Source organism: Phragmites australis, chromosome 19 (assembly GCF_958298935.1).
Source record: "Phragmites australis chromosome 19, lpPhrAust1.1, whole genome shotgun sequence".
Lineage (NCBI taxonomy): Eukaryota > Viridiplantae > Streptophyta > Magnoliopsida > Poales > Poaceae > Phragmites > Phragmites australis.
The window spans coordinates 3,537,220-3,559,706 of record NC_084939.1 but is presented as its reverse complement, the minus strand read 5'-3'; the positions used below and the strand labels follow the sequence as shown (position 1 = coordinate 3,559,706).

Here is a 22,487-nt window from a genome sequence, read left to right as displayed (position 1 = left end):
TGTAACACCTCAGCACGTTAGCAACCTATTAGTAGTGGTGTTAGCCCAGGTGTTGGTAGGGTGAGATTAGTCCCAACTTGGATGTTTAGGTGGTTGAGGGTCATCATATAAGTTGTTATGCTCCAAACATAATTTTTTCAGGTTAACTCTTTTACACAAAACGAGAACACAAATGTAAGTGAGGTGCTATACGCAAACATGTGCTCGCCTCATATAGAGGCTGGATGGTAAACGAACTTTGGATGCAGGGTATTACAGGTGGTATCAGAGCATCAACCCTTGTTGCATGTGCATGTGTGCGTGTGGATCGGCCTGTGACATGACTATGTCACCGTGAGGAAATTATAGGTATTTGCTTGCCGTGCATGTGGTGTCCTTTAAGGGCACCCCCCTTAAGGGGGTGAGTGTAACACACTTACTAGTAGTGTTGGATCATGTGATTCGGGTATTGGTGTGATGGGACTAATTTCACCTTAGTTGTTTAGGTGATTGAGAGACAATATATAAGTTATTGCGCTCTAAACATAATACCTACAGGTTAACCTTTTTACACGAAACAATGATGAAATTCCCGTGTCAACCTAAAGCATAGAGCCTAGACACTCCAAACAAGTTCTTCAACATATGTCTACATGCTTCTAAATATTTTTCGCGTGCAACACTATCAGTTTAGTCGGTTCATGGACAGTTACTGTTGGGGGAACGCCCCAGCCGGGAGGTATTTAGACGATGTACATGGCATTACTATAGCGATCGTAGTATCTCAGCCTCCACGTCATATGTAACAGTATGAAATACCTAAAATACATCTCTGTATACATGATTGTAACATAATATCTTAGGGGCGAGGAGGTAATTTTCCTAGCGCCTCTTTATATGATGTAATAATTTCTAAAATCATTTCTATCCGTATGTTATACGGTGAAAAAGTGATGATACATTTATATGATCCATTTATATACTTACAAAGGAATTTACTTTTTCACCATATAACCTAGAGCTGGAAATAATTTAAAAAATTAGTCCATCATATAAGAAGAATATTAGTAAATTTTTCCAGATTTTTGAGATTTTATTTGAGACCCTAACCATTATCAAAAGTTATAAAAGTAGCATTTTTGAATTTAGTTTAAATTCTGCCCATGTTTTTTGGTGAATCCAATTAAAATATGTTACACATGGATTATGGAACACATACAAAAAATTCTAGGATTTTTTTGACAAACATAAAACTATTTTCTGAATGAATTCAATTAAAATTGATTTTTGTATGAAATTAGTACACAATACTTATAGTTTTATGTTACAAATGATACAGTATTTATAATTTTGTACAATTCACTCTTTAATTAATTGGTAGCATATAATGCCGTGTAAACAACTACTACTTTTAGATGTCAGAGGAATTGGATCCTCTCGCTTCGCCCTAAGAAACTTCCACTGCAGTAGGCGCGGCGGTGGCACGGCCATGAGGACCGCCCGCCACCGGCGGAGGCTCCGTCCGCCTTCTTGAAGCGGCTGATTGGGAGCCTTCGGGAAGGATGCCACAAGCCGCCGGATCTCACTGTTCTTGGCGAAGATGGTGGCATCGAAGGTGAGCACCCAAACTTCGAGCCTCATTTCATTTTGCCACCTTCCCAATTGCCTTGATAAACTACTCGTACGAGTCCATCTTGTGCTCTGAAGATCACTGCAGCAAAATGATCTTTGCGCCTCAACGTTTTGTAATTCGGTGGTAGGATTTATGACCATCTGATCGCGGGATCTCAAAAGTAAGGTTAGTGCGGACCAGTGATTACAGGGACCAAATTATGCTTATTAACGGAAAGAAACAGATCCCCATTGTCCAAGGAACTAGTGCTGCGATTTGCAGTACAAGACTTCACATATTTTGCAAGTGGCTGGCTGGTGGGTTGTCTCTGTCACCCCACATGCCAATTTGTCATATATAACAAGCACTTGATCTTAGGTAGAAGACGATGGTTCTTGGATGCATCCATGCCTAGGGGCGCTACTGAGCACTCCAATTCAACACGCAGGCAGCCACCAAAGACCGGGCTGCCAGCTAATGTGAGAAAGACCAGAGGCCGACGACTTCCTGATTCATCATGCTTTCTAAGATCATCTCTAACCATATTTTCTTCATTTTATTCTCTTCTTGATTTTTCTTTCTATTTTCATTCCTTTTATTTTCTCTCATCTTCAACAGCTTCCTTTCGAAGAGATTCATGAAGAGAGAGAAGAGAGAATCACGTCTTGAAAGAAATGACTTTAGGAATCCTTTCGTAACGAGAACCGTGAAAAAAAACCGTTAGAGCGCTGAAAGAAACAAAAATCCCTTCGTGAAGAGATTTTGTTCCTTGATGGGAATCCCTTGGAGATAGTCTTTATAGGTAAGGCCATCTCCTACATATACTTAAAATTCCGTCCCTTATAATACTATTACAGTATCCTCTAATACTATTACAGTACTCTCTATTTTTTTACATATCCAGCAACTACTCTATTTCCTACCTTCTATTACTCTCCTCCTTACTTCGTGCCCGGAGTCATTCTCTATGAACAGTATTACAGGATCTCTATTCAGTCCGCAAATTTGTCGTCCCTCTTCCACGTATGACTCCCTGCCGCATCCCTATAAAAGCTGATGCCGCATCTGCTGGATGCCAGTTGCAGGCGAGATCGATCGGCAAATCTGTGTACCACCAGAAAAAAGGGCGCTGTTGGATATGGCCTAAGACAGGTCAAAAGAGGGAACTCGGTTCCACACTCAAACTTCAAAGCCTTGTGTTGTGAAGGTACAAGAGTGTGTTCATATGTAGCACATGTGAGTATTAGAGTATGTGACATTGCTCCTCTATACAATCCCTTTCTAACTCGCATCTGTCAAAACACTTAGCTGTATCCAGTTCAGTTCTTGCAGCTACTTCTCCTCATGGAATGAACAGCAACATTGTTCTTCTTCTTCTCATTGTTGTGCCTCTGCTCCCATGCTCGGGTCCCTCCGGGCAGCAGCAGCAGCAGCAATGCCACGGCTGGCGACGAGCTCGCTCTCCTCTCCTTCAAGTCCATGCTGTCTTCAAGTCCGTCAAGCTTACTGGCTTCTTGGAGCATGTCCAGCCACTACTGCAGCTGGCCAGGAGTTGTTTGCGGAAACTAGGACTGATACTGGAGGCACAGGAGATCCCGAAAACCGGGGGTCTTACAAGCTAGACCTAACTGAACCCTAGAATTTCTTGACTAACAATTGATGATCTAATGATGCAGTTCTTAGAAGTTAGAATTAGTGCAGGGCTAGATAAAAAGATAGAAATGAATCCCATAGTTCAAAACCGTAGTGTTGGTTGCAAAACCCAGTGAACACCTGTTAGGAGTCGGCAAGGGAGAGGATTGTAATATTCCAAAAAAAAAATACTGACCGAGTGGTCAACTGTCACCTATAAAACTCCGAGCCTAGACCGGCCCAAAACCCTAACCCTAGCCACTGAGTAGCCGCTCCTCGCCTGCTCGCCAAAGCCAAGCCACCGTCATTTGGCTTTGCCCGCGTCGGCCGTCGCCATAGCGCCGCCATTCGCCCGGTCGCTATGCTGTGAGCTGCCACCGTCTACCCTCTGCGCCGTCACCGCCGCACTGCAGGCCACCGCCTTCGGTCGCCATAATCGCAGCTTGCGCCGGCCGCCACACTCGCCCTTCGTGCCGCGCTATCGCCGTTGTGTCGCGTCACTCGCCTTTCGCGCTGCGTCGTGCTACGCGCCATTCGGCTGCATGGCCCCACTGCCATCCGCCGCTGCTAGAGCTCGTCATTGCTGCTGGAGCTCGCCGTCGTTGGCCAGCGAAGCTACCTGTTCCTGGTCCCTACTGCTGTTGCGCCGTTCTGCGGTGAGAGAAGGAGGAAGCAAGCATCGAGAGGAAGGAAAGACAGAAAAAAGAAAAGAAAGAAAAGGGGGAAAAAAGAAAGGAGGAAGAAGGGAATTTTTTCTGGGGTTTTAGCCAGATCTATCATCAGTTCATGATTCACGCGGTGAGGGTAATGTCTTTGTAATCCCTAGATGCTTATCGATAGCTTGGCGGTTAATTTTGTCATTGGACGCGAGAGTGGAAGCTTGACCGTCTAGCCACAAGCGTAAATTCGAAGGTTGGCAATGAGTAGGGCCAATTTCGGCTTTGTGGTTAAAGTGACGGTCGTAGGTCTCATTAATATCGTTCTAGTGGCGCGATCTTGTTCGATTTGGAGAAATGATTTAGGAGAATTGTTCAAATCAGTGTGCTATCTAGTAGGTTTTCCTCGACGCAGTAAGTCAATTCGATTTTCAACCTACTTAGAGTAAGATGTCACCTAAGTCATAAATGCAAAGTTGTAGGAAATTCCCTGAAGATGCTTCAGTTGTAATCCCTTGCTATCGTTGGTTAAGCAGAACGAGTGTTACATCTCGGTCAGCAAGCAACCCCATGTGTTAGTTGAATTCCCGAGAAAAAGGTAGAATCGGGATTTTGAAGTTCGGCTAGAGAGAGAAGTTCTGACATCCAACGTTTAGTCACGTGATCATTTGGGACAACTTTTGAGTATGATCTTGTTCCTTAGGTTTTGGAAGCGTTGATGCTAGCAATGTGAGACCGACTTCTCGCTATGGTTAAGGCAAGTGCATGATGAACCCATGATTAGCTTGTCTTGCTTGACAAATGTTTTGCTGATCCCTTTCAATTGTGTTTATTCAATTTTTGAATTTTTTTTTATTCATATGATTCAAGTTCAAGAATTAGTTAATGTGAGTATTCTAGTTTCAAGTTGTTCTAGTTTATCTATCATTCATGGTCTGATGTTACCAGGCAATTTGATTCTTATATTCATGATCCTATGAGTGAGTGCTGGCCCCATTTGCTCGACTTTACCGGTAAATGCAAAGGAAATTCAGGACGGTCCGTATCGACGGCAACTATTATCTTCTTGTTGTTTTCAAGAAAAAGGAAAAAATCTCAGTGTTTCCCGTTCTTCTTTGACACGGTTGATGTGTCCGTACTTCTGGTTTTATAACTGTACTTGCTATGTGTTTTTACTCACACTTGTATTTCATTTGGTTTTCAGGTACCTCTGCTCACGATATGTTTGGAAGGGGGAATAGCATCACGTAGTGGCAAGTGATCACACTTAAATCATTTTATAGTTGTATTTATAACCCTTTAGCACCATACTTGGTTATTTTGGTCAGTTTGTAGCTCGTGGCTGCTTTTGGTGTAATGTAACGAGTTCGTGAGATATTTTGGGTAATATTTTTAGACAGTTATGTTTACTTTCCGTTTATATCTACCCTGCCTATGATGAATACGTTTTGCTGTCCATGAAAGCAGTAAATATATGGGAAACTCTGCCAAAAATTCTTATAATTTTCGGACTTGTTAGGTTTAGATGAGAGTCGGTAGCGATCTGAGTTTGTTGAAATCCGGGACATTATAAGGATAAAGTAGGCATGCCGCATTCTGGAGACAACTGTCATGAAGATATTCCTCAAGCATGGATATATGTTTATTAATAGATTGTGTCCTTAAGTTTCATTCGAATTAATTTTCTTCTATAAACTTGTGCTATTTATTGGCACCGCATTTGCAGCTAATGGTTGAACCTTGTAATGGCAAGTACATTGGTGCCGTTTAATATGCCGCTATATATATTGATACGTAATCTTGATACGATTTAATAGATGACGTCTATAATTGGTTGTCTTTTCAATTGTCTCGTAGTAATTTACAACCTCTTAATTTGTGCGGAGAACAAATAAATGTTGTGAGTTGCATGACAATAACAACTCTTACAAAGATAAATGAATCCACACATGTCGTATGCTCCTGCAAAGTTTACAACTTGGTTGGATATAAGGCGGCGTGTCACAGACGTATAGATTGGTGGATGGGTTATAGCGTAGATGATACTTGAAGCTGGTAGTAGGACGTGATCTTGGCCCTCGTCGACGCGGCGGAGCCGTGGTCGACGACGCACCAAGGAGGCAGGACAAAGAGAAGAGGGAAATACTTTGATCTATTGCTTGATCTCAAAGACTGGCATGTACTCTGCATAAATAGCTAGAGCTGACACCTAAAATCAATTCCTAATCTGATTCGGATAGCCACCTACTAGGAAACCTACTCTAAACTGAATAGTAATAAAAAATGGAAAGCTAACTATTACATATATCTAAGTTTAATTTATTTCCTTATATGCCGGCTCCTTCTTCTTTCTTCTCTGGTACGTGAGTCCGGTCATGACATCTCTCCCCCCTGGACAATTAGCTCGTCCTCGAGATGAAACATGGGAAACAAGCGACGAAACTCATCAAGCAGGATCCAGGAAGCTTCAATTGGAGGTTGTCCTTCCCATATCACCAAAGTTCTTGGCGACCTCAAGCCAAACGCCTCTTGATTACTTCAGCAGGTATGAGGCAAGCACGACCATGTCGAATGGCAGGAAGTACCGGAGGCGCTACTGGAGGAGTTCCATGGAAAGGTTTCAAAAGGCCGACGTGAAAAACATCATGCAGTCCTGCTCCCTCTGGTAATTGGAGACGATAAGCCACCTCACCCACACGCTCCATGATCTTGAAGGGCCCATAGTACTTAGGACCAAGCTTACTGCGGTTGCGAACTTCCAAAGATGCAGCAGGATGATGTAATAGGCGAAGCCAACCATATTGACCAACTTCATACTGCACTTCCCTGTGCTTGCGATCATGATAGTGATTGTAATGCTGCTGTGCTTGTTCCAAACGCTCATGTATCTCAGCCAAAAATTCATCTCGATCAGCGATAGAACGCTCAACTGCAGGAAGGTGCGCCTCACCTGGTTCATATGCCCTTAAAGAAGGAGGAGGACGCCCGAAAACTACCTGAAATGGCGATGTCCGAATGGGGGCTTGAAATGAAGTATTATAACAGTATTCAGCCCAAGCCAACCATTGAAGCCATTAGCGAGGGCGATCACCCGTAAGGCAACAGAGATACATAATTTTGATCTTGTTGGCGGCTTCCGATTGGCCATCTGATTGAGGATGGAAAGCCGAACTGAGCTGAAGTTTAATCCCGGCTAACCTGAAGAGCTCGCCCCAAAAATTGCTAGTAAAAACCGGATCACGATCACTTATAATTGAGCTTGGTATCCCATGAAGGCGGACCACCTCATCAAAGAACACGCAGGCCACTGAGTGAGCTGTATAAGGATGAGATAATGGGATAATATGAGCATGTTTGGAGAAGCGATCAATGACCGTGAGCATGACTGACTTCCCGTTGACGCGAGGAAGACCCTCAACAAAATCCATAGCAATATCTTCCCACACAGCTGAAGGTATTTCCAATGGCTGCAACAAACCTACGGGCTAGAGCTGCTCTCCTTTGTTGCGCTGACAAGTCACGCATGCTTGAACAAAATTTTGCACTACTTGCCGGTCCGTGGGAACATGGAAATCAGCCCTCAAACGGTGAAGAGTTTTCTGAATCCCTTCATGCCCCATACCATGAGCTCCTGCTAGAATCGCCGGTAAGCTCGGTGACGAGGTTGGAACAAAAATGCGGCCACCAAACGTGATTAAATCATCGGTGACGCCCCACTGTCCCTATTGTTCACCCGCCATAATTTTTGTGCGCAGGGCTACCAAGCATCAGCCAAAATTTCAGCGCGTAAATCATCAAAAAGAGTGAATTGAGGAACAGACAAAGCCATTGCCGATGCTCCCATATCTGTGTCTCAGTGGGACAAGGCATCTTCTACAACATTGGTGCTTCCGGGCTTGTATTATACTGAGAAATCGAACCCCAGCAACTTGCTTGCCCATTGATGTTGAGGAATTGTAGACAATCGTTGGTCTAAAAGAAAACGGAGATTGTAATGATCGGTGCGTACCACAAACGGACGTCCCCAAAGATAAGGGCGCCAATGTCGAACAACTTGCACCAATCCAATGAGTTCACGCTCGTAAGCTGCTAGCTTGGCATGACGTGGAGCTATGGCGCAACTGAAATAAGCGACCAGCCCACCTCCCTAATGTAGCACCACACCAAAACCAGATCCAGACGCATCGCACTCGACAACGAATGGCTTGTCAAAAGAGGGCAGCTGTAATAGCGGTGCTGATGTGAGAGCATTTTGTAATGCATGAAACGCCCTCTCTGCCTCTGTCAACCAAGAGAATCACTCCTTTTTGAGAAGTTTAGTAAGTGGGGCTGCTATGACGCCATAATCACGTATAAACCGGCGATAGTATCCGGCCAATCCCAAGAACCCGTGCACAGCCCGAACTGAAGAAGGTACATGCCACTCTAGCACAGCCTGGATCTTTTGTTGGTCCATGGCCACCCCGGCTTCCGAGATTACATGACCAAGATATGCCACAGATTGCACCCCAAAGGAACACTTTGACCTCTTCAAGAACAAATGACGCTCCTGCAATTTGTGTAAGACCAAACGCACATGGCAAAGATGCTCCGACCAAGATGCACTATATATAAGTATGTCATCAAAAAATACGAGCATGAACCGCCGGAGGAATGGTTGAAGCACATCATTCATAAGAGCTTGGAATGTCGCCAGGGCATTCGTCAAACCGAAAGGCATGACAAGAAACTCAAACAAACCTTGGTGAGTTCGGAATGCCATTTTCTCAATATCTGCTGGGAACATAAACACTTGATGATATCCTGAACGCAGATCAAGCTTGGTGAAAAAATTTGCGCCATGTAGTTCATCCAACAATTCCTCCATTGCTGGAATCGGAAATTTATCCTTAATCGTCTTTTCATTCAATGCCCTATAATCAATGCAAAGTCGCCATGATCCATCTTGCTTCTTGATGAGCAACGCCAGGGATGAGAAAGCCGAAGAACTGGGACGAATAACATCGTTGCGAAGCATGTCAGCGCACTGTCGCTCAAGCTCATCTTTTTGGGTATGGGCTTAACGGTAGGGACGCACGGCAACAGATGTTGTCCCAGGAAGTAGGCGAATATGATGACTACGAGAACGTTGTGGTGGTAATCCTTGGGGTTCCGCAAACAGCATGGAATACTCTTGAAGCAAAGCTGTCATCAAACAATCCGCCTCAGATGATAAAGCATGAAGAGTTCGTGAAGGAGATGCCTCGGCGCCCATCCATGTTACGTTCTTGCCGTCACGAAGGAAAGACATGCGTTGGTGAGCGAAATCCCATAAAATCGGTTCTAGCGAGCTCAGCCACTGAACTCCTAGAACCATGTCATACCCACCAAGCGGAAGAGCATAACAATCCAGAACAAACTCCTCTCCCTCAATATTAGCCTCCAAATTGGGGCACTTGCCCGAGCTCACAAGTCGGTCTCCATTGGCCACAGCTACAGTCACGCCCGAGCGCTGATGAAGCGGTATGCCCGCACGCCGTGCCACAACATCGTCAATAAAATTATGTGTAGATCCCGAGTCTAGAAGCGTTGTGAGCATGATTGTCCCAATACGCGCAAAAACCTTCATCGTTCTGCAACTGGTTTGCTTGATGCCGGTAAGGGCATGGAGAGAGATGGCTGGCTTCTTAGGCGGTGATGGCAAGTGCTTCAGTCGTGGAGTCTTCATCGTCGAACCCGACCACCTCAATGACAAAAAGCTTTTTACAACAATGTCCTGCAGTGTATTTGTCATCACAATTATAGCAAAGACCTTGAGCACGATGATCGGCCATCTCAACTAGACTCAGGCTTCTGCGCGGTAGAGTTGCCGCCAATGTCGTGGTTTTGCCAGTACCAGAGGAAACCAAGGATGTAGTGCTAGCAGAGCTCGAGTTGGTCATCGGAGTTGATGCCGCTCCACTGCCGACCGAGGAGCGAACAAACGAGCGGCCCCCACTGCGTGGCCCGCCATCATCTTTGGCCGGCAAGAGGAGTCGTTGTTCATAGGCACGCGCGAGCATGATGGTGTCGTCAAGCGTAACCGGCCTGTGCAGCGCCACATCTGTCTTGAGGGGATTGACCAAACCGGAGATGAAAAGTTGCACTTGTTGAGATTCGGTCAATTCAGCATCCCGGCAAGCCAACATGAGAAATTGATCACAATATTCGTTGACGGTGCCTGTGCGCCTCAGCATTGCAATCTCGCCTAGTGGACTATTTGTCATGGGCGAGCCAAAACGAGTGTTTACCAGCTGAACGAAATGACGCCATGACGGTGTGCCCGAGTTTAAGTCAAGTCTATAGTACCACAACTGTGCCGCGCCGGTGAGATGCAAAGAGGCATACCAAACCTTTCGATCTTCCGGTGTGTTCTGGCCCCGGAAGAACATAGCGCATCTGTTGAGCCATGGTAGGGGATCCTCTTTTCCATCAAAGGTTGGAAAATCCAATTTGGCACGTGGATGGAAACGGACGTCGCCGGAGTCATCGTCGTTGTGGTGGTGCGAACCCCCGAAACCTCCCGACAGCGGCCGATGGATCAAGCCAGACGAGAGTTGTTCACCGCGCCCCAGAATGCCATCATCTTTAGGCGCCTTGGCGCGGATGTCGGTGAGCTGCCGAGTGTCATCGGGATCCAGGATGGCAGGGCGATTAGCTTCCGGGCGCGTGACAGCCAAATTCAAAGCATGGACTTGCTGTGCTTCCTCGGTGATGGACGCCTGAAGGCTGGACACCTTGGCGGGCAGCGCCTCGAGCATTGGAGCAATGGGCACCAGCGGATCCAAAGCCGACACCTTCTTGGTTAGCTCGGCGATCGTTGCTGCCATGTCGTTGATGGCTTTGGTTAAAGCTTCCATCGATGACGTAGGATCAGAACCAGAGCTAACTGATACCAAGTTGTCACGGACGTATAGGTTGGTGGGTGGGTTATAGCGTAGATGATACTTGAAGCTGGTAGTAGGACGTGGTCCTGGCCCTCGTCGGCGCGGCGGAGCCGTGGTCAACGACGCACCAAGGAGACAGGACAAAGAGAAGAGGGAAATACTTTGATATATTGCTTGATCTCAAAGACTGTCGTGTACTCTGCATAAATAGCTAGAGCTGGCACCTAAAATCAATTCCTAATCTGATTCGGATAGCCACCTACTAGGAAACCTACTCTAAACCGAATAGTAATCAAAAAGAAAAGCTAACTATTATATATATCTAAGTTTAATTTATTTCCTTATATGTCGGCTCCTTCTTTTTTCTTCTCTGGTACGTGAGTCCGGTCATGACACGGCGGTTCTTAGATAAATTTATAACCAAGGACCTTTGTTGAACGTCCAGCCGTCAAAGACTGGTAGCAAGATAACCAGTGACTGGCCACATCCTGATTTTTTACGCAAATACGAATTTATTCTATGTATACTTTTGGCTCCCAGTTGCCAATATGCCATATATTATATGCCATATAATAAAATTTTGGAGCTACACGAAAGACTGGCGGCTAGGCGACCACTGAAGTTACTTGGCCACCCCCGAATCTAGACATTAGCATATAAATGCGAAACAATCTGAAGAATGAAGCTTTCATCTGTACATCCTTCAGTTAGCAACATGGTCATGGCACGAGCAATAATGTTGTTCTGCTTCTCGTTGTTGCTCTTCCGTTCCTATGCTCTGGTCTCTCCAGGAAGCAGCAGCAGCGCCACGGCCGACGAGCTCGCGCTCCTCTCCTTCAAGTCCATGCTGTCGAGCCCATCCGAGGGTTTGCTGGCATCATGGAACACGTCCAGCCACTTCTGTAGCTGGGCGGGAGTTTCTTGCAGCCGTCGGCACCATGAGAGGGTTGTCTCGCTGCACATGAACTCCTTCAACCTCTCGGGGCGCATCTCGCCATTCTTGGGCAACCTGTCCTTTCTCAGGGAGCTGGACTTCGGCGGCAACAAGCTCGTTGGTGAGATACCTGCGGAGCTTGGTCGCCTCATCAGGCTTCAGGCGCTGAACCTGAGCTACAACCAGCTCCAAGGTGAGATCCCAACTGAGATTGGACTCAGCTTGAAGAATCTTGTCTATCTGAACCTTGGTGGAAATTCTTTGTCGGGAGAGATCCCTCGGTCGCTGGCGGACTTGCCATCGATGGAGCAGTTAACTCTGTTCTACAATAGATTATCTGGTGAGATACCACCTGCTTTGGCCAATCTCACCAGCCTCAGGGTTCTTCATCTTGACTTCAATATGCTGTCAGGAGCTATCCCTTCATCTTTGGGCCTGTTGCCTAGTTTATCTCGGCTTACCTTAGGTGCTAACAATTTGAGTGGGCCAATCCCCGATTCTCTTTGGAACATTTCCACCCTAACCTCCTATTCTGTCCAGCAAAATATGCTGAATGGATCCATACCTCCAGATGCATTCAGTAACCTTCCTTATCTGCAGAGCATATTCATGGACCACAACCTTTTCCATGGCCCTATCCCCAGGTCGATAGGTAATGCCTCTGACTTGTGGATTGTTCAGATCGGCCATAACTCTTTCAGCGGCATTGTTCCTCCAGAGATTGGAAGGTTGGCAAAACTCCAAAAGCTTGTGCTCCTGGAAACTTTGCTTGAAGCTAAAGAACCCAAAGACTGGGAGTTCTTTGTCGCACTGACAAATTGCTCGCAGTTACAATTTTTAGAGTTGGGTGTAAGCAAGTTTAGTGGAGTCCTTCCTGACTCAGTTTCCAATCTTTCCACTTCGCTGATACAACTCAACATTAATGACAACACAATCTCAGGAAGCATCCCTGGTGATATCAGTAATCTCATAAACTTGCAATATCTTGACTTCTCTGAGAACTCTTTCACAGGATCTCTTCCCTCTTCCTTGGGTAGGCTTAAGAACATGGCTCTTTTTTATGTATTTGGTAATAACATGAGTGGCTCAGTCCCGTTGACCATAGGAAATCTTACAGAGCTAAATGAAATGGGACTCGGCATAAATTCCTTCAGCGGTATGATACCAAGCACGCTCGGAAACCTGAGAAAGTTACAGATACTAGATCTTTCAAGCAATAACTTTCTAGGCCCGGTTCCCATCGAATTATTCAACATCACCACACTTCTAGCTTTGGATCTTTCCTACAACAACTTGGAGGGATCAATACCACAAGAAATCGGGAATCTAAATGGTCTTATAAATTTTTATGCAGGGTGGAACAAATTATCAGGTGAAATCCCCAGCACCCTAGGTGAATGTCAACTTCTTCAGATTATCGACCTCCGTAATAACATCTTAAATGGTAGCATTCCATCACTCCTGGGTCAGTTGCAAGGCCTAGAATATCTTGACCTCTCAAGAAACAATTTGTCTGGTCAAATGCCCAAGTTCTTAGGGAACCTTAGCATGCTCTATAAGCTCAACCTTTCCTTCAATAGCTTTGTCGGACAAGTGCCAATTTTTGGTGTTTTTGCAAATGCCACTGCAACCTCAATCCAAGGCAATGACAAACTTTGCGGTGGCATACCTGATCTACATTTGCCTCCTTGTTATTTACAATTTCCAAAGAAAAAACATAAACTTCTGGTGGTACCTATTGTTATTTCTCTTGCTGCAACACTGGCCATCCTTTCATCACTCTACATGCTTCTAACCTGGCGCAAGAGAAGTACAACAAAAACCCCTTCAACAACATTCATGCAAGGCCACCCACTGATCTCTTATTCAGAGTTGGTGAGAGCAACAGATGGTTTCTCGCCTACCAATTTGCTGGGTTCCGGATCATTTGGGTCTGTGTACAAAGGAGAGTTAGACGATCAAGATGGTGGAAGTACAAATCTTGTTGCTGTGAAGGTACTAAAGCTTCAAACCCCGGGGGCACTCAAGAGCTTCATAGCCGAATGTGAAGCACTGCGAAACATGCGACACCGGAATCTTGTCAAGATAGTTACAGCTTGTGCAAGCATTGATGCTAGAGGGAATGACTTCAAAGCAATTGTGTATGACTTCATGCCTAATGGGAGTTTAGAAGGTTGGCTACGTCCTGACGTAAATGAGCAAACAGAGCAAAGGTACTTGGATCTCGCAGAAAGAGTGACCATACTGCTTGATGTGGCTTACGCGTTGCATTATCTTCATTGCGATGGCCCTGCACCTGTTATACATTGTGATCTCAAGTCAAGTAATGTGCTCTTGGATGCTGATATGGTAGCCCATGTTGGAGACTTTGGACTCGCCAAGATTATTGTTGAGGGAAGCCCAACTGTCCAACATTCAACGAGCTCGATGGGATTTAGAGGGACAATCGGTTATGCTGCCCCAGGTTAGCCTAATATTTCTCTTATTTCCGTGTTTATCAAATGAAACATGCTTATGGAGAAACTTACATATAGATGGCTTGCAGAAGGAAAAATTTGTACTTTAATGGCATGTAACCTGCAGTTTTTTCTATAATATTACAACTGTAACTTAAAATTAAGAACTGTGCACATCATAAGATATCTGATATTTTTTGAACATTGAATGCAACAGAGTATGGTGCTGGAAATGTGGTATCAACAAATGGAGACATTTACAGTTACGGAGTTCTTGTGTTAGAAATGGTAACTGGAAAGAGGCCCACTGATAGCACCTTCGGACAAGGATTGAGCCTACGTGAATACGTGGAGCTGGCACTGCATAATAGAATGATGGACGTTATTGACATGCGTCTGTCTTTGAGCCTCGAGAATGAACTTCAGGATGCGGGTGAGGGTGATTCTTCGTACAAAAGAAACACTGATTGCCTCATTGCCCTACTTAGACTTGGACTGTCCTGCTCTGAGGAAATGCCGTCTTGTAGGATGCCAACCGGAGATATCATCAAGGAGCTGCTTGCCATCAAAGGATCTATCCATTAACTCTTCTTTGCAGGTTATCTATAACTGTACATGTTGATTTCATACGTGGTTTATACTGCAGTGATAGGAACACCAAGATATGATAGTAGTGGTGTATGCGCATCTGAAGCGAATGGTCAAGGAGTTCTTTTACCCGATTTGAATGTGAGTCTAGGCTCCGGATCGAGGCCCTTTCACCCTAGCCTTGGCGCTGGTCTTATCTATGCTACATGTTTTCCTTTCTTGCTCTTTCTTTTTAGTTTTCTGTTGGCTATGTGCATCGGGTATGTAGAAGTTGAGAGTAACTCTTTTTCGGTTGTATTATCTTGTTGTAATGTTAAGAGTTAATAAACAAAATTATGGGAACAAAATCAAAGGATCTATCCATTTTCACGATTTTCTAGGGAGGTAGATCAATTATTTTCATTTTTTACAAGAACATCTAGGTTCTGTTACAGTCAATGAGAAACGAATTGTTCTGTGAAATTTCAGATTTGCATTACAAGTTCCTGACCATTTTTTATTGATGGTTGTCCAAACAACAGTTTGCGTGACACCCTTAAATGTTAGAACAGTTCATTTGATATGGTTTAAGCTTCTAGCAACTTCAGCCGTGAATCATAAGCCAACACTCCCCAAACAAGTTATTCTAAATATTATTCACGTATAACTCTCTTGTGTTGTTGAATCAGTTGGTAGTAAACCGTTGGTACCTTCAGAGTTTAAACTGGACTAAAATCAAGGACGGCTCTAACCTAAAAATTGAGCAGAGGCATAACAATGATTATTCCTTTGTAACTTTAGAAAAAACGCTAACCTCACTGAAAAACAAGTTTGCCCTCACTCGTTATATGGTAGATCCGCCCATGACTAAAACTAAGGGTATATTCATTATCTAGTTTAGAAAAGTAGGTCCACATAAATAAGAATATCGTAACACAAATCACACCATCTGTATCTCTGTCCACTTCAGTTTTTATCGGTTGCTAGTTTGCACTTTGTATATTCAATTACCTCTATCTTTTGAAAAAAGAAACAAACTTTGCAAGAGAAATAAAAAAAATGAAATATATGGCACGAAAGCCCAAGGCAGGAGCACTACCAAATCATTAAGGTCTGTTTGAGCTCTCAGAGCAGTTTTTCGGTTGTAATCAGGAAGCTCTGTTAAACAACAGCTTTCAGTTTTTAACTCCCTAAGTGAAATTTGTGGGAGTGATTCTCTGAAATGAATTAGAAGCTGAGGAGCTGAAAAAAACAGCTTCCCCTAATTCATTTTCTGCACAGAATCACTTTCTCCATATATTTTATTTTAAAGAATCACTTTCAACCACAGAATCACTTCCTATAGAGAATCACTCTTTACAGAGAATTTAGATCAGAAAAAACTCTACCAAATAGACCTAAGAAGAGGTTAGAGCCTACCTCGAGCTCGGCTCGTAGCTAGCACACTGACCAACGAATACCAGACACTCCATTCGGTCAATGATTATTTTTTTCTTTTGTTTCGTTTTAATATTGATATAGTCTTTAAAATACTCCCTCCATTTCATAATACTTATCACTTTTGACTAAAAGAATTTTCTCAAAATACTTAGCATTTCACGTATTCCAATGCATTTTTTACCACTCTTTCCTATTTTGCCCCTATCAATTCATATTTCATCACGTTATTCGTGTAACTCAATACAAATCATAAAAGTAGTATTTTGATCATAAAATATTTTACCAATGATTGACTAAATCTCCGTGATTGATTAAAAGTGTCAAATACTACGAAACGGTGGGAGTACAACATTTTGTCCATTAATTTAAATTACAATACAAACTTAATAACCATGAAATATTAATTAACTATTTTTGAGACATTTATCTGGCCAATCTATAAATATTCACGAATATACATTTAGTCAAATTTTGTTTAGTTTAACGCAGACATTTCAAAACTGCGCTTATTTTTCCTAGAGGGATACATTTTTTCACTGAAAGGTGGGCCACACCTGTCAGTCACCTCTATCCTCTATTCCTATTCCTCTTCCTCGTCCTTCTTCGCCCCGAGAAACTCTCCACTGCTTTAGACGCAGCGGTGGCACCAAGGACTCGGCCGCGAGGATCGCCCGCCGGCGGAGGCTCCGTACGGCTGTATCGGAGCGGCTTCTGAGGGAGCCTTCGGGGACTAGGCTACAAAGCCGCCGGGTCTCGCGGTTCTTGGTGAAGATGAGATGCCATCGAGGGTGAGCACCTGAACTGTGATCTCCCGAATTTTACCGCATTTTACTTGGATGCCGTAAATTTCTCGTTATGGTGCCAAGACCGCGGTTTCTAAAGGATATGTTGTGATCTGAAAACCACTGCATGATCTCTATGCCTCAATATTTGTAGGATTTCTGGCGACCCTGTAAGTTGTCTGACGATTGTACATCTAGTCACGAGGCCTCAAAAGGAAGATTAGTGCCGACCAATGGTAACAAGGGCCAGATGCTTAGTAACTAAAGAAATGGTTCCCATAAGGCCATAACCCCAAACCAGTTCTGCAATTTGCAGAAAAACCTGTGACATCCTTTGCAAATTGCAAGTGGGTGTCTGCTGGGCTGTCTCCGTCTTCCCTCAAATGCCAATTCGTCCCTGTCAGAAGAAAAGATGCCACGAGGGTAAGCACTATTGACCCCTGTCTTTCTTTTTAAGCACCTTATGAAGGATCTTGGATGTATTCACAAGAATGATCGATTTATGTACCTCATGTTTAGAATCACGAAGTGTTTCTTTTTTTTCAATGTCAGCGTTCTGAAATTTAGGCTGTTCGAACTTTTGGGTGCCGATTGCTGAATGTTACTATTCAAGCCAAGGTGTTCTTGCTCTAGCTTCTGCTGTGGTATGAACTCTGGGGTAATCATATGGAGTGAAGCTGAACCTGACTAGCCACTGGGCTTGCTTGAGATCGACTTTGTTGATAATCCATATGGAAAATTTGCTAAATTGTTCAGAATTTTGGGCCAATTTGATCAATAATTGATCCATGGTGCCTTTTCAAAACATGAGGCTCTGAAAAGCTATAGTTAGTGTCAAACTGCCAACCATAGATGACACAGGCCGAATGTTTTTGGAAAAGAAAGAAATGCATCCCATTGTTCAAAAGTGCAGTGCTGATTGCAGAAACCAGTGGGCATCCGTTGCAAGTGGTTGGCTGCTGGGCAATCCCTACCAGCCCACATGCCAATACTGCAATGTGCCATGTAACAAGTGCTAGAGCTTGATAAAGATGATGGTTTTGTTTGCGCCCATAGGAAAGGAATATTGACCAAAGTCTGGCGGCTGGGTGACCACTACTGACAGCTTCCTATTTAGACCACTGACCAGAGGTATATAAATATGCACTCCAAGTCCCTTCCTGCAGTTGTTTTAAAAAAATTCCCTTCCTGCGGAAACAATATCATTATGAGAAGCCAAGTGTGTTCTTCTGGTTTCCTCATGGTGGAAGCAATAACATTTTTCTGCTTATCTTTGTTGTTCTTCTGCTCCCATGCTCTGGTGGTGTCTCCAGGGAGCAGCAATGCCACAGGCGACGAGCTCGCGCTACTCTCCTTCAAGTCCATGATGTCGAGCCCATCTGAGGGCTTGCTCGCATCATGGAACAAGTCCAGCCACTTCTGCAGCTGGGCAGGAGTTGTTTGCGGTCGACGGCACCCCAACAGGGTTGTCTCACTGCAGTTGGGATCTTCCAACCTGTCGGGACGCATCTCACCGTTTTTGGGAAACCTATCCTTTCTCAAGATGGTGGACCTTGGCAACAACCACCTTGTCGGGCAGATACCGCTGGAGCTCGGTCGTCTCAGCAAGCTTCAGGAGCTCAACTTGAGCACAAATTCGCTCCAAGGAAGCATTCCTGTCGCGATAGGAGGATGCACCAACCTCATGGTGCTTGATCTGAGCAGTAACCACCTGCAAGGTGAGATCCCAACTGTGATAGGTACCAGCTTGAAAAATCTTGTCCATCTGTATCTTAAAAAAAATATCTTGTCGGGAGAGATCCCTCAATCACTTGCTGAGTTGTCATCGATCCAGTTCTTGCTTTTGTCTTACAACAATTTATATGGTGAGATACCATCTGCTTTGAGCAACCTCACAAACCTCTTCAATCTTGATTTATCTAGGAACATGCTTTCAGGAGGTATCCCATCATCTTTGGGTATGTTGCCAAATTTATCTGTGCTTAGCTTAGGCTTGAACAATTTAACTGGACCGATCCCCACTTCTATTTGGAACATTTCATCATTGGGGGTTCTTTCTGTCCAACGAAATATGCTAAGTGGAACCATACCTCCTAATGCACTCTATACTCTTCCCAACCTCCAACGCTTATACATGGATCACAACCACTTCCACGGCCATATCCCTTCCTCATTGGCTAATGCCTCCAATCTGTCGATAATTGTCCTCGGTGCTAATCGTTTCAGTGGCATCATTCCCCAAGAAGTTGGAAGGTTAAGAAACCTGAATCAACTAGTTCTCACGGACACCTTAGTGGAAGCCAAAGAACCCAAAGATTGGGAATTCATGACCTCACTAGCAAATTGCTCCCAGCTAGAGGCTTTAGTATTGGCTACCTGTGAGTTTAGTGGATTTCTTCCTGATTCACTTTCCAGTCTTTCCACTTCGCTTAAATACCTCTCCCTTTCACAAAATGCAATTTCAGGAAGCATACCTAAAGATATTGGTAATCTCTTCAACCTACAAGTCCTTGACCTCGCTTATAACTCGTTCACAGGAAGTCTTCCCTCGTCCCTGAGTAGACTTAAAAACTTGCGCGATTTCTTTGGAAATGATAACAATATTAGTGGATCCATCCCATTAGCAATAGGAAATCTTACGGAATTAATTTCTTTGTACCTTGGGTCTAATGCCTTCAGCGGTAGGTTACCAAACACACTTGCAAATCTGACAAAGTTGTTGGAGCTTTATCTTAGTAACAATAACTTCGTAGGCCCAATTCCTAGTGGATTATTCAACATCTCCACACTCTCTATAGATTTGGACCTATCCTATAATAGCTTGGAGGCATCAATACCACAGGAAATAGGAAATCTAGTAAGTCTTGTAGAATTCCATGCAGAGTCTAATAAATTATCAGGTGAAATTCCTGCCAGCCTTGGTGAGTGTCAAGGTCTCCGGTATCTCTATCTCCAGAATAATATCTTAAATGGTAATATCGCAGAACACTTGAGTCAAATGAAAAGTCTACAAATTCTTGACCTCTCAAGCAATAATTTGTCAGGTCCAATACCCAAGTTCTTAGGAAACCTTACGATGCTATCTTTTCTCAACCTTTCGTTCAATAATTTTATGGGAGAGGTGCCAACTTTTGGTGTTTTCGCAAATTCTACTGCAATCTCAATCCAAGGCAATGGCAAACTTTGTGGCGGCATACCTGATCTGCATTTGCCTCCATGCCCTTTACAATTACCAAAGAATAAACATAAACTCCTAGTGATTCCTATTGTTATTTCTCTCGTTGGAACACTAATCGTCCTTGCATTGCTCTACAAGCTTTTAACTTGGTATAAAAGAAACAAAACGAAAATCCCTTCAACTACATCCATGCAAGGCCACCCACTGATCTCCTATTCACAGTTGGTGAAAGCAACAGATGGTTTCTCAGCAAAATACTTGTTGGGTTCTGGGTCATTTGGTTCCGTGTACAAAGGAGAGCTAGATGGTCAAGTAGGTGAAAGTACAAATCTTGTTGCTGTGAAGGTACTGAAACTTCAAACTCCTGGGGCAGTCAAAAGTTTCGTAGCCGAATGCGAAGCACTGCGAAACCTGCGACACCGGAATCTTGTCAAGATAATTACAGCTTGCCTGAGTATTGATAATAATGGGAATGACTTCAAAGCAATTGTGTATGACTTCATGCCTAATGGCAGTTTAGAAGGTTGGCTACATCCTGACGCAAATGGGCAAACAGAGCGTAAGTTCTTGAATCTGCTTGAAAGAGTGAGCATACTACTTGATGTGGCTTTTGCTTTGGATTATCTTCACTGCAATGGTCCTGCACCTGTTATACATTGTGATCTTAAGTCAAGTAATGTGCTCTTGGATGCTGATATGGTAGCCCATGTTGGAGATTTTGGACTCGCTAAAATTCTCTTTGAGAAAAGCTCAGTTCTCCAACAGTCAATGAGCTCGATGGGAGTTAGAGGCACAATTGGTTATGCTGCCCCAGGTTAGTCTAACATGTATTCTACTCTATGTTTTACTTGTTTGGCTTTACTTGCTTCTAGGTACGTTGCAACTTTAGTTTTTTTTTCCTTCTGTCCTATATGACTTCTGTCATTGAAAGGTCTTAACATTCCAAAACTTTTATACAACAGAGTATGGTGCTGGAAATATGGTATCGACGCATGGAGATATTTACAGTTACGGAATTCTTGTGTTAGAAACGGTAACTGGGAAGAGGCCCACTGATAGCGAATTCCCCCAAGGATTGAGCCTTCGTGAGTATGTTGAGGTGGGTCTACATGGTAGAGTGCTGGACGTTGTTGACACCCAGCTGTCTTCGTGCCTCGAAAATGAGCTTCAGTCTGCCGATAAGTTTTCATGCAAAACAAAGATTGATTGCCTGATTTCACTGCTCAGACTTGGAGTATCTTGCTCTCACGAGATGCCGTCGAACAGATTGCCAGCTGGAGACATCATCAACGAACTGCGTGACATCAAAGAATCTCTCATGTAGGGAATACATAACATCATGAAGCAAGGTTCTCCATTCATGGAAACTGAATATTGTCATAATTTGATCGGAATCTAGATATGTAATACCGAATTTTTGGAGGAAAAAAGAGAGAGGAATTTGACCGCATTTTTGACTTTTGATCCGAGGCTCGTATGGACGATCGGAGACCGTGGTTGCGTTCATCTCGTCGAGACGAACCCATTTTGCTATTCATATGTCCGTTCCGGGCACTTTGAGACTCGTAGCGAGCCCAATAAATTTAGACCGTTCGTTGTTTAAAAAAAAAGAGAGAAGAGATAAAGCTCCGGTCGTCACTCGATCCATCCAGAGGTTTCGAGCGCTCGCATCTCTTTTTTCTTCTCTCTCTCTCTCTCTCAGTGTGTCGCGCGCCCGAGCTCATCGCTGTGCTCTACGCCGAGCTCCCGCCGCCGCCTTGCCGCAGCTCGCCGCGCCGCTGCGCCGCGCCACCACCTGCCGTGCGCCGTCGTCGTGCTGGGTCGGCTCTGCGCCGTCGCGCCAGGCTGTGCGTCCTGCCGCCTCTGCGCTGAGCTGCTGCTGCCGCCGGTGCTGCGCGCTGATGAATAAACTTGTACGCTGATTATTTCCTTTGATTAGTTTGTTAGAGGCGTCAGTTAGGCGTCCGAGTCTTCAGCCTGACGCACGCTGCGTTCGTGCGGGGCAAGTCTGCGTCATGCGCGCCGGGCGCGGAGCGCGGCGCGGTATGCTCGGATCGCGAGCATGTCGCGCGTTGAATCAGTGGCCACAACGGCCTAAGTTGAGTCTTTAAATACAAGCAATGAAAAACAAAAATGCTGCCGCATTGCAGCACAAAAATCTGCGTCTCTTTCGCTGTGTTCGCTTTGCGCCCAAACTCAAGAGCTCGCCGGCGACGCTCACCGTCGTTACTCCGGCGTACTCTGACAAGTGGTACCAGAGCGGGCTGTGATCCGAGGCACCATGTCCGCAGCTGCTCGCCTGGAAGGACGGGGAAACACCCCACCTGGAGGCCATTGCCGCAGGTC

General features: G+C 44.5%; 2 protein-coding genes across 8 annotated transcripts; both read left to right on the top strand.

The window, feature by feature from the left end:
* The first annotated feature begins 11,484 nt into the window (after window positions 1–11,484).
* On the top strand, window positions 11,485–15,793 carry LOC133900088 (receptor kinase-like protein Xa21). 2 transcript variants are annotated; one of them, XM_062341203.1, is made up of 3 exons: window positions 11,485–11,911; window positions 13,073–14,182; window positions 14,392–15,374. In XM_062341203.1, exons 1-3 carry the CDS (start codon window positions 11,500–11,502, stop codon window positions 14,757–14,759), a joined length of 1,890 nt encoding a protein of 629 aa, XP_062197187.1. In that variant the 5' UTR covers window positions 11,485–11,499; the 3' UTR covers window positions 14,760–15,374. The 2 variants fall into 2 exon arrangements, with proteins under 2 accessions (XP_062197187.1, XP_062197186.1); XM_062341202.1 differs by having other exon boundaries at window positions 11,485–14,182; window positions 14,392–15,793.
* Window positions 15,794–16,749: 956 nt separating this feature from the next.
* LOC133900087 (receptor kinase-like protein Xa21) lies at window positions 16,750–21,745 on the top strand. Of its 6 annotated transcripts, none has more exons than XM_062341197.1 (5): window positions 16,750–16,969; window positions 17,118–17,199; window positions 17,280–17,386; window positions 18,277–20,955; window positions 21,104–21,745. In XM_062341197.1, the coding sequence occupies exons 3-5, from the start codon at window positions 17,347–17,349 to the stop codon at window positions 21,463–21,465; spliced, it is 3,081 nt and encodes a 1,026-aa protein (XP_062197181.1). In that variant the 5' UTR covers window positions 16,750–16,969; window positions 17,118–17,199; window positions 17,280–17,346; the 3' UTR covers window positions 21,466–21,745. The 6 variants fall into 6 exon arrangements, with proteins under 6 accessions (XP_062197181.1, XP_062197179.1, XP_062197183.1 ...); XM_062341195.1 differs by having other exon boundaries at window positions 18,020–20,955; XM_062341199.1 differs by having other exon boundaries at window positions 17,265–17,386.
* Window positions 21,746–22,487: the final 742 nt, after the last annotated feature.